At 32.4% G+C, this 19874-nt stretch overlaps 1 protein-coding gene across 7 annotated transcripts in view; it reads right to left on the bottom strand.

Annotated features, from left to right (window-relative positions):
* Positions 1-447: 447 nt before the first annotated feature.
* Positions 448-19874, bottom strand: part of LOC148598676 (baculoviral IAP repeat-containing protein 3-like) — a 60871-nt gene continuing 41444 nt past the window's right edge. For 2 of the 7 annotated variants that reach the window (XM_088562346.1, XM_088562345.1), the window contains exons 2-5: positions 13419-15051; positions 12949-13150; positions 11013-11291; positions 8196-10380 (exon numbers count right to left, since the gene is read on the bottom strand). In XM_088562346.1, coding sequence (XP_088418472.1) covers positions 10184-10380; positions 11013-11291; positions 12949-13150; positions 13419-15002 — 2262 coding nt within the window. In that variant the 5' untranslated portion in view covers positions 15003-15051 and the 3' untranslated portion in view covers positions 8196-10183. Of the gene's footprint in view, positions 7185-8195; positions 10381-11012; positions 11292-12948; positions 13151-13418; positions 15052-17525; positions 19864-19874 lie in introns of those variants that run through there. The other 5 variants (XM_088562349.1, XM_088562348.1, XM_088562347.1 and 2 more) reach the window with 5 other exon arrangements.

The raw sequence follows: 19874 nt of genomic DNA on the forward strand, positions 1-19874 counted from the left end.
ATAATGTTTTTGAAACAATAACAATGAAATTTGAAATTAAAAAAAGTATATAAATACTTGTCATTGATATCAAGGTTAAGACAAGAAACAACGAAGTTTCAATGTTTATATAAACCGAATGATCGAACTAGTTTATTGTCGTTATATTAAAGTCCAATCAGTCATTGATGTCTGTTTACATATTATCGTATCAGCAATCGTTACACAGCTATAGACATTTATATTGTGCAACAAAATATGTAATTCGGCCTTAATACCGGTTTGAGGTTTTGCTTTGTTTTTGTTTTGCTGGAATCATTGCATAGTTGATTATTGACCTCCTTCAAGAACGAGATATGGCTTAAATTAAATAATGTGATGGAAAACTAATTTCCATGCGAAAAACACATATGCCGCACCTGTATGCCAAGAGCCTGATATTTTGGTAAGGTAAAACCACGAAGTATCCAGTTTTCAAAAATTTATATATAATACGATGTTACATTTTCATGTTATTACAACAGTGTTAATATTTAGTTTTAACATATTTTAATTCAAATAATACACCAACTATAATTAATACAACAGTAATACATTATAAGGATTCGGAAACAAGCCTGAGCTTATGTTAATCCTTCTCCTATCATATGACAAAAATCAGCACATTGAATCAGCATGCTCTCATACGTTGGTTTTACATTTATTTATGCAATAGTGAAAAAAAATACAATATGTGAAAAGGAAGATGGACATGCATGTAGGAACGGGAGGAATAAGGTGAAATGTGTTAGAAAGAAAACACATACAGTACTTTAGTTAATATACAGGTCGTTTACTTTTTAAAATATAAGATTGTACCTTAAAAATAATTCAGAATTCAGTGTTTAATTATGTTGTAACAGCATCAGATCCTATAAGAAGAACATTAACATCAACCAGAGAACTCAAAGTTTGGATAGTGCTAAGCTAGATTTCTGAGTACTTGTTTCATTCAAGTAAAAAATGCTGGTCTACTTAGCTACAGGAAAAGTTCGGACTGACTACCAAGTTACATCTGAAAAGATGCTCGTTGAGAGAGCTGCTTTTCATGCGCAACCTGACATGCAAGATCTGACAAAGTCTACGGCCTTTATAGTAGTACGATGGTCGTGTGATATTATTATATACATTAATACGCGATTTGAATATGCACAGTGATCTCGAATTACGAGTGGCTACGAGGAGTTCATTGAACATCGTAATAGTAGACGGTAGGAAATAGTTTTTAAAAAATGACGTGCTTGTACGTAACTCAGATAAGTTGTGTGACTGATGCGTAAAAGGTTGTAGAAGGCTGATCGCACAAATGGTAACTTAAATACCATTCATCGTCTTATACATCATCACAAGTTAAAATTTGTTTCCTTTCATCAACGAGTTTCCTATCCGCTTTAACGATATAAATTTTCAAGTGATGTTAAATATATATAATTTCGTGCACCAATCATGATACGTATTGTTTCTTTCTGAACTCCTTCGATCTTGTTTTTAAATTAAAATTTGTTCTAGGATTAAATCAAAAAAGCTACCGCGAAGCCCATTAAGAAATTTTTAGATGTCTCTATTCAATTCAAATGCAGCGATATCTGAAGTCTTATAGACTAGTGTCGTCGGCAAATAGTTTGATACATGCATTGACGTCGATAACGATATCGTTTATTATACCCTGCAAACAAAGTTTAGGGGATAAATAGAAAACATCCTGTCCGTGCGTCCATCTGTCCACATTTAATGTAAGCGCCACTCCTCCTAAACAGCTCATGGGATTTTAATAAAGTTTTATTGGAAGATTATCGAAATTGAGGGAGTTACCTCGAACGTGCATCTCCTACTAAATCTCTCAAAAAAATTTTGAAGACCTTTAATGGGAAGTTTGAGTATCATATGTAGATGTGTATGAAGGAATAATATTTGTGTCGGAGGACTCCCATTATTAAGGGTTTTACATGTTTAAATTTCGTAAGCGCAACTCCTCCGAAACCGCTCAAGGGATTTTTTATGAAATTCTATATGAAGGTTAGGTATCACATGTAGATGTACATGAAGGAATATAATTACTGTCGGTGGACAACTCCTTTTATACCCCTTAAGGGATTTGAAAACAAATAAGGAAAGATTGGATATCATATGTTGATGTGCATTAATTTACGGTGTTACATGGACTATTAAAACAACAAATAATAAAGGACCAAGTATGGATCCCTGCGGAACACCGACTCTCACTGGTTTCCAAAATGCAACACAACCGTTTAAGTCAATGCGTTGGAATATTTCTGTTAAATAGCTACTAAATTGGATGACGGATTCTTTTTAAACTTTAGGATACTTGAGTACATTTTCTACTGCTGATTCTGTTATCGCAAATTAATCGATCCCATTATGGAGAGGGAAATTGAAGTAGGTTCCTACGTCGCGCTTTAGAGTGCATATACCTCTTTTTACGAATAAGTTTCCACATATCATTCGTTTCGGGTTAGTTTTTCGAATCGTCACTAATTATTTTGTATCGATTCGTCAGCGGCATCCAAGATTACATTTAATAATTAGGGAACAATTCGGAGTTGAAATCTATGCGCCAATGTCATGACCTAATGCCCCTACACCTTTGTATTTCAAACAATTTATAAACATTTACATAAAATCGTTTTCCCTACAAATCCAATTTAAATCTCACTTGCTGGGGCAATCTGTCTTTAAAGTTTATGTCAAGTTTGTTATCACTTTAAACATATCTCACACAACAAGTTGGCCAGTGCATTAATTTTTTTTAACGTGAGCCAAGTCTAGTTTTCAAAAACAATCTAAATAGCTTTGTTATATCAAAATAAGTAGAAAGTTTGTTGTTTTTGTTTTTGTGTTTTGTTTCTTTTGTTTTTTTGAAAGTTACCAAAAGGCATTATCAGAAATTGCAGATCTATAGAAAATTTGCTTTCTGCTAAAATATTAATCATAAAAAAATGCATGTTTCAATTTAAAACGACCACAAGTCTTACGTCGGAATAATAGTATAATATTGCCGACGTTGGCAGCAGTATCATCATCATATCTAGACAGTTCATGTCTGGACTATAAATTAACTTATCACTGTACAGATTACCACTAAAGGAAGGCTGAAATAGGGTTCTTGGGATTGTGACTTAAATAGTTACGGAATAAGTGCTAAAATGAGTAAAAACAAGCTTTTATGGGGAAATAACTTTATTATAAGTATATTGATCTCCTTGAAATACACACAATGGAATACTTGGATTCATTTTATATGTTCTTGTGACTCAAACAAAACATGTTCCTTTTGAGAGTTAAATCAGTGGGGGTTCAAATTAGCAAAACAATATGTTGCAAAAATGTACGTTACATGTACTTGTACCTTCTTTAAGCTTCTTTATGCTCCTCTCTGTAGTAAATTACAAATATACGTATTTTTTAAAGGAAGATGATTCAATTTGACACGAGGTAAACATGTACTTATCTAAAGCAATACACATATACCAGTAAAAGGTTCACTGTAAAAATGTTATTACTCAGATTGCAGCTTAATTGCAATGCTATAAACAACATTTTCAATTGCATTGCACGGCAACATTGCAGTATTTCTACTGAAATTGTGCATATTTTTTATATTATTCGTTTTATTAAAATATTTTACAAATCATTAATGTTTTACTGATATACAAATGATGGATCGGAAATTTCTAAATCGCATAGGTGCTATTTTTATATTACACACAACTGACAATGATGGAACATAACTAGATTTAGCAACTGTACATTTTCTCATCGGAACCTAACAATGAGCATTAGGACATTGCGACAGTCCAAAAACGTTACAAAATATTTTCACTACTTACATGTACTACGTTGTAAATAGATGAAATTGAAATGAATGTTTAAAAAAATATGTTTTACTTACAACTGTTTGATTCATTTACACTTAATTAATTTAATGGTTCACTTGGTAGAATTCAAACCTTTGTTGATTATTATTACAAAACAGTATTGCATTACAGAATTGTACCGTTTGCCGCATGTTTTTTTAGTATAAATATTTGTCAACCAGGACCAACAAATGCATGTAAATTGCATCATGTCCCCACCTATGAAAATAATAGTGAATTCCGAGTTGCTCATTTACTTTCATTACTTTGTATGTATTATTTTGGTTATATTATGTTCTGTGTTGTGTTTCCATGTCTTTGTCCCTGACCTACTTATTTTGATTTCCGCTAGAATCTCTTTTCCCTTCTTTACTCCTGCAATCATCTTTAATCAGCATCTACCTTTTGACATTTCACAGTTCATACATTAATTATGAGAAAACCTGTCTAAAGAAAACTGATGTATATTGTTTGAATCTAACTATAGAAAACTACCATTACTGACAAATTTCAAATCGTTCTTTGATGATGATGGGGTTAATTCAGAATGAATTTAATATATTAAGTAGAGGCTCACCTAGCCAATAGGAAACATTCTACTTTTGTTAATTCATATCGCTCATACCTAAGGAACAATCATGTTAATTTACATTAAGTCCTGTGTGGTAGTTTCTGCAGAGATATTTTTAAGTGATAACATTAAAAATGACAAAATGATAGATCTCATCATGTTGAACACTTTGACCCTGTCACAATTTTGCTTTACCTGACAGGTTTTGAAATACATGCGAAAACAATTCTGTCTGGCCCCTATGTAATATCTTTACTTACAATGCGACAGATCAAAAATCCAAACTTTGTTTTTGTGCAAGATATCCCGAGGCATTCTAAGCCTTCGAATATCGTATCAACACGAAGACACACATTCCGTCTAACAAGATGTGTCTCCTAGATGCTAAAATATTTAAGCCAGCACTCCACAGTTTAGTTTAGTTTCGCACTTTTGGCTAGGGATGAAAAATGACATGAATGGAAGCCGGTAGTTGCTATAGTGATTAAAAATGAAGAATCTATTGTTGATAAAACATTTTCTGAAAAAAAGGGGACTTTTAAAAGTATTTTGCAATGTTTTATATATATTCAATGTTGAAGGGGCTTTTTTTCAATGACAATTTGACTTCATTGTGAAAGTGAAAGTAAGTCAATTTTTTACCATGCTAAATTTAATAAGTGGATTACAAAGTGAAATAGCTCAAAATCTAACCGGCGATGCCCATATGAGGAAGGGGTTTTTGAAGGGAAAAGTTTGAACAGTTTCAGGGATTGAAATAAAAATTTCAGATATTTTGCGGGAAATTTGATATTTTTAAACCTGATTTTATGAACTTTTTTGCAAATTTTCGCATATTTTTGCATGGTTTCTATGGTAACCCTATATGCTGTGGGTAATTTTTTTCCAGAAAATTTTTACTGCATCCTCAAGGCCTTGGCTTGAGCTATTTCTAGATATATAGATTTACAGATGCTTGACAATTTTTTAAAGTGATAAATGTTACAAAGCATCAGATTACAAGACCAAAATCAGGCAGTTCTACAATACTGTGGAGTGCTGGCTTAAAGGGAACTGCCTATACCCCTACACATTTAAAAAACTGCTTTACACCTTAGAAACTAGTGTTTTTATGCTATGCTTTGATACAAGGGTTAAAACAATGTAACTTATGGTATGGACCTATGTTGTTGTTAGCTAATAAGTCCCTAGCAACCAAGTATGCAGATTTTTTGCAAAGTTAACAGAACAATCATTGAACTAATTCATGTGTGAATATGGCTCTTGCCATCACAAAGAATGAAATATATTTTTAAAAGCTAAATATTTGCGCAGGTTACATGTAAAATAGTTAACCGGGCAACTTTTAAGTGCACAATAAGCAAAGGTTTAATAACCTTAGACCTGGAGTGGACTTTTTAGTATTTGGTTTTCAGTTCATTCAGATTTCTGTGATTTTTCATGTGATGAGCTTCAAATGCACTATTTTGGCATAAAACCTGTGTTAAAAGTTTACAAAACCCCAAATTTAGGGTTTATAAGTACATATGGGTTGTGATTTTGTATGTTTTAAGTGGAAATTTTCATCTAAAAGATGATTATAGCAAAACAGTGAAATGCATATCTGTACTTAGGTATAAGGAAGGTTCTCCACTAATGAAGAGGAGATAGCCTAGTATGAGAATGCCTCTAAAATTGTTATCAATTGTCCAATTATGATAAATTTGGTATCATTTTACTCGGAAGAAGGTAAGCTTTCAAGAAATAACTAGAAAATTACAATATTTAATATTGCATTTTGCTTAAGCCAGCACTCCACAGTTTAGTTTAGTTTCGCACTTTTGGCTAGGGATGAAAAATGACATGAATGGAAACCGGTAGTTGCTATAGTGATTAAAAAAGAAGAATCTATTGTTGATAAAACATTTTCTGAAAAAAGGGGACTTTTAAAAGTATTTTGCAATGTTTTATATATATTCAATGTTGAAGGGGCTTTTTTTCAATGACAATTTGACTTCATTGTGAAAGTGAAAGTAAGTCAATTTTTTACCATGCTAAATTTAATAAGTGGATTACAAAGTGAAATAGCTCAAAATCTAACCGGCGATGCCCATATGAGGAAGGGGTTTTTGAAGGGAAAAGTTTGAACAGTTTCAGGGATTGAAATAAAAATTTCAGATATTTTGCGGGAAATTTGATATTTTTAAACCTGATTTTATGAACTTTTTTGCAAATTTTCGCATATTTTTGCATGGTTTCTATGGTAACCCTATATGCTGTGGGTAATTTTTTTCCAGAAAATTTTTACTGCATCCTCAAGGCCTTGGCTTGAGCTATTTCTAGATATATAGATTTACAGATGCTTGACAATTTTTCAAAGTGATAAATGTTACAAAGCATCAGATTACAAGACCAAAATCAGGCAGTTCTACAATACTGTGGAGTGCTGGCTTATGTCAAAATAAGCTCCAGGAAGTGTCCGCCAAACGGCGTATAGTATATTTTACTACATATACATTATTTGTACGAGAAAAGCGAAAAATGTCAGGACAATAAGCATACCACCAATGGCAACTTGCGTTGGCAATTACTAAGTAACATACATCATAAATACCTGGTGAAATTAGAGCTACCAAAGACTGAAGATAAATTTGTATACCTTCGCTTCCACAAATATGATAAAATAGTGTTTCTAGTAACAGAACATCCATAAATGTCAGCAGCTACGTTCAACTAGCTGGCTAAAATAAATAAAGCAGATCAAAGAGAATAACACATATTCATGAGGACTGCAGTTCATGTATGTCTTAAAAAAACAAAGGCATCCACCTATTCCACATTAAATACGGAAGCAGATTAAATTTGTAAAAAATCTGAATTCTCTTTCTTTGTTTTTTTTTTACATGTTTACTATTTACTGGTATTTGATAGGCTTCAGAATTACATTTTTTTCAAGCCTATGACTGACACAGACAAAATAAAATATCTTGAAGTATTAATGTTCTTGGGGTCCCACAACCTCTAAAATTGACACCTACGAATAAAAGTATTTTCACAGTATTTGTTTGGCCGGAGAAAAACATTTTCTCCAGCCTATGACTAATACAGAAAAATACACATATTCACAACTATTGACAAATTTAAAAATAAACTGAAGTATTATACACTATTACATTTGTACACTGAAGCATAAACGGTAACGCAATTATAAAGTTATTATGATCATAATTCAGCTACAAAGAATTTAATATGTGTACACCCAACGCCTACATGTAACCTTAAAATTACAACAACTACAAGTTGTTCACAAATTATGATACGCCTGATATCTGATGTCATTTCGTTGCGTATTGCTTCTTCCGTTAAAAAGTTAATAAGTACAAGCAGCCTTAGACACTTGAAGGCAACTTTTCAGTCTATAAGGGTATAAAATTAAATTTGAAACAAGGCACGGCCAATATTATTGACCAAATGAGCCTGAATCCAGATGCATCTAAATTTAAATACTTTTAGCAATTGCATTGCTCCATGACGACTAAAATGTCTAAGGATGCCGGAGACGATGACGACGACAGTAATATGATACCATTATACATGCAATTTTTGTTTTATAGTGTTTTTGTTTTAGATATAATGGTAAAGTAAATATGTTTATACGGAACTGGCAGTATTTGCATAAAGTGTCAATAATTATAATATGTGACACAAAGGCAGGTTGAATACTGCTCAACAATAAAAATAAGAAAAGATAATTTTTATTTATATATTTTTATTTAATAAATAATGATGAAAGTTCCATGTAAAAATCAGACAAGTGATAACACATTGTACAAGTTGTAGAAACGTAAACAAATATCTTTGTTTGAAATAAGTCTGAAACACCCAAAATTACAGTGGTTATTTCTTATACATGTACATGAAATGAAGAAAAGGAAACAATTCAGAGCTTTCCATAATTTCTTTTTGAAAGTTTGAATTATTTTAGTCGTGGGTTCAATAACTCTGACAGGAGGAGCACAAACTGACTAATGAAGTAGGGGGGGACAGTGGTTTCATATATAATATAATCAATTAAATTTTCGAGCATAAGTACCCTTTTCGATCAAACTTGATACATGTACATGTACATGAAGCTGTATAAACCCCTTATCATACAAGCATTGATTTCGAGGTTTATTGAATATGTTTCAACAATTAAAATTTAGCAAAAGATGTTGTTGTACATGAAACAATGGTACATGTAATATCACATGACAAGTCTGATTTTTAAACTGATATGTACTGCAACAGTATATCAAACATAGATTATACAGTAAAAAAAATACGCATACAATTAACAATACTGTCAACAGAAAATATAATAATAAGGTAAACTTTTTGAAGTAATACATGTAACTCTTAATTTTTTATAACAAATATAAACATATTCAAATTTGACTAATACAGTAACGCAGAAAATGTACAATAAAAGCATAACAATTAATAAAACCCGTTTTATCCAAATAATAAAAAAAACAATTCTAAAAAAAGTCTTTTTATTTTAGTCTTTATCTTGTGCAAAACTTTAAAAATCAATGTCATATCTGAAAATTTGTTTCATACCAAAATGATTTTTGATCGGATGAAACAGGGTACAGTCAGATATAGGATACTTTTAAATAGCAGTGAAGGTACTTTATAATGTTACATGTCCAATTACTGCACATAACTACTCAAGTACCTGTGTTATTGACAAAAAAAAAATATTTGCGGTCGTATAAATAACCTGTCTTTTCTGATATACAATAAATTTAAGATAACAAGAGGAAAAATGCATGGACCCGTGAAGGCAAGGAAATCAAATACAATTGTTATGATGGATTACAATGAAAAGGATTTATGTTTGTCGGTTACAGTGAATCAAATTTCTATCCTGCCTTTTTTTATTTGTCCTTATGGGGTGTCCTGCGTTTTTATTTCTCTTGAAATTTTAATACTGCCATTAATTTCAAATTTGTTCCTAGCCCCCCTCCTCCCCCCAATAAAAATCACATTACAATTCCTTTAGATTCAAAATCAGTGAATGTATTCGGTTTATATTGAACCTGTAACAACAGAATGTTTCTGAATATTGTACCTATATACATGTAGTAACCACTAACGTGATATCACCATGACTTGAACTAAAAATCAGTTTAGTCAAACTTTCTCAAAGATATATTAAAATAATAACAAAAACAAGAGACCCGTTTTACTCATATAACGTAGAATTGTTTCGTAAATAACACAACGATTACAAAATAATATACTATGTTTAAATCATTAAATCTTACTAGCATACATGTACATACGAATAGCAACTACAAATGCACAATCAAATTCATATTCAACAAAATATATTAAGTCTCTCGCAAAATGATCTGTTTGAATCAATTATCATTTTCATAGACACCATGATTTAGCCTTACAGAGAAATTGGAAGCCGGTCTTCAATCAAAAGGAGCTGTAATCTTTACTCCGGCTGTTCTACTGTACCAGTCAATGTACACGTCATACATGTATATGCATGTGACTGTCGTAGGAGTCGTGAAAGCAGAGGATAACACAGCATATCAAGTTTCTTTTCTTCTCATTCAAAGTTTTTCCAGCTATTGATTACAATCTGTCCGATGGTTAACATGAGCTAGCAACGGTGCTAGTCCAAAGCGATAAGGGTCTGAAATATGGTTACCGAAGCACGAGGGAATATTTTTCCTGCGATTTAAATAAGGAACGTTTTCACGGTTCCTTTAACCCGTGCGCGACAAATCGGACATTTGCGCATGGCCGGAGCACAATCTGCGCAACATACGAGATGTCCACACGGAAGAAAGGCTATGCTTGCTTCTAAATCGAGACATACCTTACATAAACGTTGATCACGAAGCTGTCGGTTTTCTTCTAATAGCTGTTCAGTGTCTGCAAGATAAAAATAAAATATGAATGTTTAAAAAAAGATATGTGTACACAACCTTTCCTTCACACAATTAATTGATTAAATGTCAAACTAGATATTCATGCCGAAACGAAATTTGTACTAAAGGCTGTTAAAAATATCAGAATCTGTCCGTTGTTTTCACTAGTTCAAGTCTAAAAGCTATGCCAATATATCAAATGCTTTTAGAAACTGAATGATTGTGTGCTTACTGGTTTAATCTGTATATATGACACTAACATATCCACCAGAAACATAACTACATGTATAAGAATGTTCATTTTGACGGTGAGTGAAATACAATTACATATGTGAAGGAAGCTCATATGCATATACATAATTTATTCACGTAAATATTCACATTTAATACAGTTAATTCATTTAAGCGACTCTTTTAATGTCATTTTTTTATTAGTTATATCTATGTATACTGCAGGCAACGAAGAGAGCTTGAGAACCTTAAATATATTTTGTATTTCCCGAAATGATGTCATGAGTTTGTGTTTAGAATCCTATACATACATTTGTAATGTATATGTTCGACAACTCGACATAAAATTAAATGCTCGTTTTGGTTATTGTTGTGAAAATAAAATCATTAAAATGTATGGCTTACCATCAATAGCTGATGCCAGTTCGTTAGTGGTTAACGTTTCCTCGGAAGCTGCTTGGCTTGAAGGTATTTTTATTGAAAAACCTTGTTGGTTTTCCCGATTAGATGGATTCTTTCTTTTAGTTCCATTTGTTGGTTCTGTTGTATCATTATTCGAGGTAGATCGGGCAGCAGATTTTCCCGCCAAAGCTGGTCCTTGTGTGGTATTTGTTGATAAGCTGCTTTTTTCGAGATTATCTTCCAGTAAAACCGTCATAATTTCTGTAGCTGATATTGGTACATCTGTTTAATATAAAAATCATAGCACATATTATCAATGTATAAATAGACGTGCTTTACATGTTTTTGAATATTACGAATCAAACATGACCTTTCAATATAAACTTATAAGGAGCCTGCCCGAAAAGTCATAATGGGCCGTTTACCCCAGATTGCTTGGGAAAATAATGCACTTCCGTCGCAGACCTATCATTTCTCCCTTTAATACTACTTGTACGATACACGTCGATTCTAAAAGCTTTGAAACAGCGTATACATTCGCTTTACAGGAGATTTATAGTAACTAAAAGATGATGAATAAACATTACTTGTCACCACCTACAGGCATGTGAACTGTGTAATACATGTAACTTAGTTTTTTTTTCTTTTTTTTGTTTTTGGATAGGGAAAAGAATTGAAAGAGTTTACCGTCTGGTGTTCAAAGTTTATTGATAATTAATAGAAGAACAGGAACATGCAAACACATGTATACATGTATCCCGTACACGTACAAGGGTGGATCATGTATTAACTAAAATACATTTGCATGCAAGCGTTCACCTCATATACATGTATAACACATGTTAAGCATGTATGCATGTAATGAAACTGCATAAGCTTCGTTTTCTTGAAACAAGAGGCTCCCAGGAGCCTGAATCGCTCACCTTGTTAAAGTTTGTCTTTCAAGGGCAATAAATTTAACAAGGAGTTGTCCAACAATTTTGACTCAAGAAGACTTTGGTAGGACAATCATAATGATCATTTCAGCGAAAGAAAGTTTCTTTCTATTTATTATAGTTTTCATGATATTGGCTGAAAACCGTAAAAAAAAGTCATTATTCATCTTTCAAGGGCAATAACTATTACAAGGAGTCACCTGACAACTTTGATCCCTTAAGACTTTTGAAAGCCTTATAATAAGGGTCACTTCAGCTGTAAAAATAATTTTGCTAAACTTAACAGTATTGGAGATACATGTATTCGCGAAAAACTACTGTCTGACCCCAATGTTCTATTTTTAGTAACGATGGCCATGTTTTTCGACAAATCAAATATCCCAATATCAGTTCTATGCAGGATACCCCAAGGATCATTCATACCAAGTTTAGTTCTAATTAGTCAAGTAGCGTCAGAGGAGAAGATTTGTGAAAGAAAGAACATTAAAACTAACAAAAAATGTTGAAAACGGGCAATAACTCCAAAATGGCTTAACATATTACAATGAAATTTGACCACAGATAGATCTCATCATGGTGAACACTTTTGTTTCAGTCAGAATTTGGCTAAACCTAACGGTTTTTGGAAATATGTGCGAAAACTACTGTCTGACCCCTATGTTCTATTTTTAATAACAGTGTCCATGTCTTTCGACAGATCAACAATCCCAACCACAGTTCTATGCAGGATACCCCAGGAAACATTCATACTAAGTTTGGTTCCAATTGGACAAGGGAAAAGAGTTTTGAAAATTTGTCAAGTGATGGCAATAGCTTACATGGCCTTTAGCCAGGTGAGCTAAAAGAACAACCTCAAACGACAAAATGAAGCCATGATTAAATCATTGGAAACGACATATGCTTTGATATTTATGAGGTTTACTCGATTTTCATTCCGGACAAGTGGACATCGGTTTAACAAAATTGTATCTTTAAGATATAATTTTTACGTTGTGTCAACATACCCTTTTTCAAAGTTTTTAGCTTTTCTATAGCTTGTAGAACTTGATCATTGGAGTAACCCATCTCAAGTACCGACCTAGCAGCAACCGTTTCCAACGGGTTTTGGCTGCTTGCATTGTTTATCATTGCGTGAGTCTGATTCGGTTGATTTTCATTTTGCGTTGATAAATTGGTTCCAGTATTTTCTGGATTATTATGTTCGGCCTAAAAGGGAAAAAAGAAAAAAAACATAAGTCACAAATATCACTTACATTTCACAGCAATATTATTCTGAAAGCTTACACGAATAAAACAAAATATAACTGCATGTGAAGAGAAAAACAGGTTAAAGAAGAATTACTTTTGTATCTCTAACTACTGTTATAAATTAGAATTGAAGATAAGTAATACTGGAAAATGTGTGCATTCAATTTGAATGTTAAAAATACACTGTACATTCGTTTTAGATTTGTATTATAAATTTTTCACTTACCATTATTTGTTGATGTTTTTCCTGTACTACTCTGATGAACTTTGAACCTTTGTTTTGAAGTAGATATGCACATTTCGGAAACCATCGTGCATGTTCTACCCACGGATCATCACCAGCCTCCCAGTTGCGAAGACCTCCACCACAAAAGAAGCACCGTGTGTAATCATTATATCCAGCGTAAAGGAAACCAGCTGAAGCCATAGTTTTCGGAGTCTGGTCTAAATAACCAGGCCAGTTTTGGTAGGAACTGATTCGCACCTGAATTGGAGCGTAATTTGGATACTTTGGTTTATCAAAATTGATACCTAAATTTTGTATGTCTTCCTCGGGCTTGGCAATATTTGTAGCAGCCATAGATTGATTTGTCTGCGTTAGTTCATTTCCACTGATGTTTGAAGTACTGTGGAATTCACTTCTTTCGTTGTGCTCGCGATATCCATTGTGTTCGACATATGTATCTGACTTATTTGTAGTTTTCTCATTCCGTGCATTCCTATTTTGAGAACAAGCTACAGCGCTATTTTGCGTCTGAGTTTCTGTATTTATATCGGTAGAACTGTGCTTCGAATTATTTTTTATTTCATTTTTCCTACCATTCACTGTAATCGTGTGATTATGTGTATTTCCGGTTCCTATAGGAATCTGTCTTATACAGTTGTTCTGTAAAGTCCCTGTTTCAATATTTTTATCACCATTTACTCTCTCTATTAGATTGCGTTCAGAAGTATCTGAAGAAGCCCTATTTACATCAACCGAAGCTGTATTTCGAGTATCATTTCGAGGATAAATATTTTGTAAATGTGGACAATTAGGGTTTAATTGTTTATGAATTTCAAGTGGATTTTCGCCTGATCTCCAATTACTATGAGTTACTCCACATGCATAACATTTCACAGTATCAGACTGTCCAGTAAAATAAAAGCCTGCTGATGTAAAACGACTAGAAAATATATTTACACGACCTGGAAAGGTACTAAATGACGAAAGACGTAGTAAGTTATTTGACATTGATTCAGATACCCCAATAGTGCCCCCAGAAGAAAGACTATCAAAATACGACGAGAGGGAAACAGGCATAGCATCAAAAGCTATGTTTGGTATTGTTCGCAATACAAATAGGATATCAAGGACCGCAGAACCAAGCTTGTTTTTAGTCATAGTTCCAAGCTTGGTTTTAGCGTTTTCGTTTGCATTTAACGATGCACATGGTTTTTCAAACCATTCACTAACAGTCGAGGTTATCGCTTTACCTTGATTGGGGTTTTTATTTACTATTTCGTTACTTTCTTCGAGTACTGACTTAATTTTTCGTAGTTCCGAAATCAAAACCTGCATTTCACAACTCGTCCTACTTATGATATCTCTCTTAAATCTGTTTTGTGGAATACTAGCGTTTTTGGTATTCTCCTCTGCTGGTGTTAAACTGGCAAGTTTTTGCTTCAGTTTCTCAGCGGCATTTTTTAAAGTTTCTACCTCCTGTGACAGGACTATTCTCTCACAATCAGTGTCATTTGCAGGCCAGGAAATGAGTCTTTTAAATTGATGACAATTTGTGACATTGTCACTTTTATCGAATGGGCACATCTTTCAAGTATACACCATGTAGTCTAATGACCGATATGGTCTCTTCTTTCTGAAAAAAAAGGATTACAATAAAGTAATTGGCGTTTTGCTGAATATTGTGCATGTTAAGCCATTGTTATAAAACATTTTTTTTCGCACATGCTCTCCATTTGTCTCACTTTTGATGTGTATATTATACATTTTAGTGTTCAACGGTTAACAAATTTACTACCTCGTGCAAACTGAAAATTATATTTTTCTCATTATATTTTTTCTTATGCTGTTGTACTGGATATATAAACCTTAACATATTGCTCACTTTAGCCTTTTTGTCTCAGAAAAATATGTGAGTGTCAGTGGCTTATATACGTACGTTTTGAAATTTCTACATGATCTTTTTAAAGAAATATCTGATAATTGCGCGTTTCTCCAAGAAAAAAATAGATGTCGAACAAGATATATATTTTAGTAAAGAACAAAATACAACTTGCTATCTTCAAATTGAAAACGAATTTTTATATTCAGTCTAACATTTCTTCATTAAAAGTTTGAATAACAAAAGAAAGACCAGCAATGTTTATGGTCAAACCCCCTCCCATTACCCTGTCCTTATTTTGATCAATTTTATTTTGATTTCGGGCGTTTTTTGGGGCAAAATTTGACAAAATATATTTTGTAACCCTCTTTTTAAATCTGTATATCATTAAGGTTTATATTCTAAACTTATAAACCGATTAATTACTCCCGCCCATACATGTTTGTCAATGAAAACTAACGAAACGATTTCTTCTATCGCCAATAAACATGTACTTGTATGTACATCTCTGTTGCTTAATTATAGCTGAACTTTTCTTACCGGCATGCATGTCAAAAGAACTACAGAACAAATGATTAAAATCCATGCTGTAGAGTATAATGACACAAATTAATTAAAGGCTATTGTGATTGAAATTTCGTAAATTGTGCAAAAACGAGCAGACCTTACGCGCAAAGTTTGTACTTGAAAGGGTAACAGAATGTCAGGATTATCACCAACGCAAACTAAAGTATAAGGGGGAAATGTCGTTTTTACCTGTATAGCTAGTGGGACAACTTTGTACAAAGAGTGGCGATGCTTTAATCTTACATGTATACATCGAAAAGGGACAATGAAAACTGAAATTAAGAAAAATAACATTCGGAAAATTCATGAAATTAAAATAAGTCTCGTATTTCGGACCAAAATTTGAAGTGCGACAATCCTGTAAGCCTTAGTAAAAAAAAAGCTAATATTTTAAAACAATGCGTCTTTGGGGTTATTTTGTTGAATAATCATAAATTTTAGCAAATAACATTTATTTATTCATAAAATGGTCACCCTTTGTTTTAAATATAAGTTCAATGCTTCTACAATCAGTTTAGTGGTTTCATTATTTTCATTTTTAATACTAATTTCAAATCGAAGTTCTTTGCTTCTACAATTAGTTTTAGGATTCATTTTTAATACGGGGCACATTTCTTCTTCCCGCGAATATCCAAATTGAAAACAGAAGAAAGTGGTTCTTTCGGACGAAAATGGCGATTATTGGGCATGATTCTAGCCTAATAAGCTGATTATTCAATGGAGTACAAACAACGCCCATAGGTGCATAAATTAGCAAGTAATAGTACAACTCCTTTATAATTTTCTGGATCGGAATCCCCATTTTTGAAAATTTCTAAAGATTGTTTATTTAAGAATTTATTATTGTATTTATAAGTGGTGGGTAAAGAGGAGGTTCCGACCCCTGACCCTCTTTTCTTATGTTCCATTTTATTTTAATTTGTGCAAATATATATTGACAAAAATAAGCAAATAATAGCCTAGAACCCCCTCTGGAATCCCCCTTTTTTATTTTGTGCAAATATATATCGTCAAAAATGAGCAACTAATAGCCTAGAACCCCCCTCTGGAATCCTCCTTTTTTTATTTTGTGCAAATATATATTGTCAAAAATGAGCAAATAATAGCCTAGAACCCCCTCTGGAATCCCCCTTTTCAAAGTTCTCCTCCGACCCAATATATATGTCTCAACTTTGTACTCTATTTGAAAATCTAGATTATCTCCCTTTAATACCACTGAAAATTAACCAGGAAGTAAATCACGACAAAAGTAAAATATCTCACAGGATCATATGTAGAAAATCAATATATCATATTCAGTATTAAGTTTGAAACTGTTCATGCCCCTTTATATAAGGATAACAATATCAATTTCAAAGGTACAATGTACATGTAATTTTAAACGAACAGTTCAGCATAAATTTAATTGAAATTGTATCAATCTAATTTGAATAAATCTACCATATGTATGACAATATACATGTAATTTTAAACGAACAGTTTAGCATAAATTTAATTAAAATTGTATCAATCTAATTTGAATAAATATAGTATTATATGTCACACATATTGTATAACAATATACATGTAGCAAACTAGTTTTAATTTCATTTAGAAGATAGTTAGGGGTTCCTCAAGTGGAATCCCCGATGATTTGAAGTTATATTTTAAGTAATACTCACGGGGAAGTCTGAATGAATTATCAGCGACACGTAAGAACACGAATGACGGAATGGTAGTTAAAGGGGCGTCATTGTATAGTTATATATATTACACTATGACGCATATTCACGAGGTAACCGTATGACGCGTGGAATCTACCCAAAATATTTTTACAGTTGTTTATGATACATGTATATCAACACATTTATGTATCTTTTTTTCTGTTACTACAGTTATTTTTTTTTTCATTTATGGAAATACTTGTATGTGTCGCTAAAAAAACTAACGATCGAGTTACACAACTTGATACATAGATCTTTTTTAAAGTTTTTATTTTTATCTAGAAAATTCAATTTCTACAATAATGTAGTTTTGTTGTATTGAAGGCAGGGGATGACCCAGAAGTTGTTTTTAAGAGTGTCCAAACCAGAAAATGATTCCAGGCTAATAACTGCACGTTTAGAATTACCAAATATTGCATAGCAAGTTTTCTTCTATGAAAAGGGGGGGGGTCGTACCCATTGACAACATTGCCCCGCTAATTTTGAAGCTACAAGTTACATTTTGTAGCCAATGGCAGCTAATTTTAGATTTATATTGTAACAATGTAAATTAACATTCTACGATACATAATTTATATTATGTTATTCATACCTGTAACAATGTTTCGAAATGTTTTCAAATGTTCACAGTTTGTACATTTACCTTTTATACATTATTTATATAAGTATGAAAATCCTAGCTCTCCCCTTAATAATACTTGTATTTTTACAATTCGCGAAATTGCAACACATATTCGAAACTGAATATGCATTCACTGTGTTTATATTCATTCATATCTATGGGGATTTTCTACTTAGAACCCCCACATTCACTATAAAGGAAGAACTGGTCGTCGGTTTGATTACCAACGTAAGCCGATATTTTATTAAAAAACAATTTCATATAACAATGTATTTATGCACTTGGGTTCAAATGTGTGCAAGTATTTGCAGACTTTAATAAGTTGTCGAGATACATGTATTTATCTTCTAATCTCAAGAATGTTCTTTTTTATCCGAGTTATAAATTCGAGTTGTCTTTCTTTCCATTTGACACGGAACTCTTGAAAAATGTTCATATTATTCATATTAAACGAATGCCTTGCGTGAATTAAAAAAAATAAGCGAGCTTCGAAAGGGTGGGCAATTCCTACCTTTTGAAGGATTTTGTATTTTGTTGCCGAGCTCAAATTCAAGTTACATGTAAACTCGTAACATGTATAACCGATATGAAATAACTAATATGTTGGTATATGTACCAGCTTTTTGACAACCAAGTTCCGTTTTTAACAATTATCCTTTTTTTATCAGTGTACATTTACATGTATATACTAGATTAAGTATTTTTGATAAAAGAGGAACCCACTCAAATAAAAAGGGGAAATTGATAACATGCAAAATGAAAAATAAAAAGGGAAAAATAGTTATTAAAATGGATATTCACTTGACAGAAGATGAACAGAAAATACGTCTTTTTTATGTGAAATTTGCATTTGGTTACATTAGGTCTCAGTGTGAAGAGACTTTCTAGCCACGACCTGCACATATACAAATGTATAATGAAAACTTTGTTCACGAATGTCTCATGATGTGTGGAATGTATTAAATCTAAGTACATTCATTCATTTCTTTATTTTCTTATAAAATGAGATTATAAATGTATAAATTACCATGCACCTGGTCCATACTCCCAGTTTTTAGTGGAGTCCGAGTTGCTCATTTGCTTTTGTTACTTTGTATGTATGATTTTAGTTACTTTATGTTCTTTGTTGTGTGTGTCTGTTTTCCATGTCTGGTCTTTGTCCCTGGATTACATTACATTCTTTTGATTACCGCTATAACCTTGGTTCCCTTGATTACTCTTATACAGTAATACACAATGCTGAATACTTACTAAATAAAGACATGACAATAATAAACAAAAATCAAGATATCTAAAGGAATCACTACATATATATACATTTAAGCTAGAAAATATGGGGGAGATTTGTCGCTCGCTATCCATTTTTTCACGTATTATATGTTTTTGTCGAAATGTTAAATATACAAAATGTATGTATTGTGATTCTTCATCAAATGTAGGACATAAGGATAACCAACCAATTAATCAATCAGTTTTATATATGTGTATAATACTATTATCGTATACGTAGATATTGTTTTTTTCTCTGTTGCTTTTCATGTACAACTCAAACTAAGACATAGTACATGTATCACTTTATGACGATTTCGTCTATTTTAGTATAACGATGACATTAGATGATCTGTAATTGAAGTTAAAACAACTGTTCCTCAGATATGAACCACAATTGGAGGATAAAGGGTAAA

The sequence above is a fragment of the Perna viridis genome, chromosome 14 (genome assembly GCF_037379345.1).
Source record: "Perna viridis isolate PV_CMFRI_1.1 ecotype Kerala chromosome 14, ASM3737934v1, whole genome shotgun sequence".
Taxonomy (NCBI): domain Eukaryota; kingdom Metazoa; phylum Mollusca; class Bivalvia; order Mytilida; family Mytilidae; genus Perna; species Perna viridis.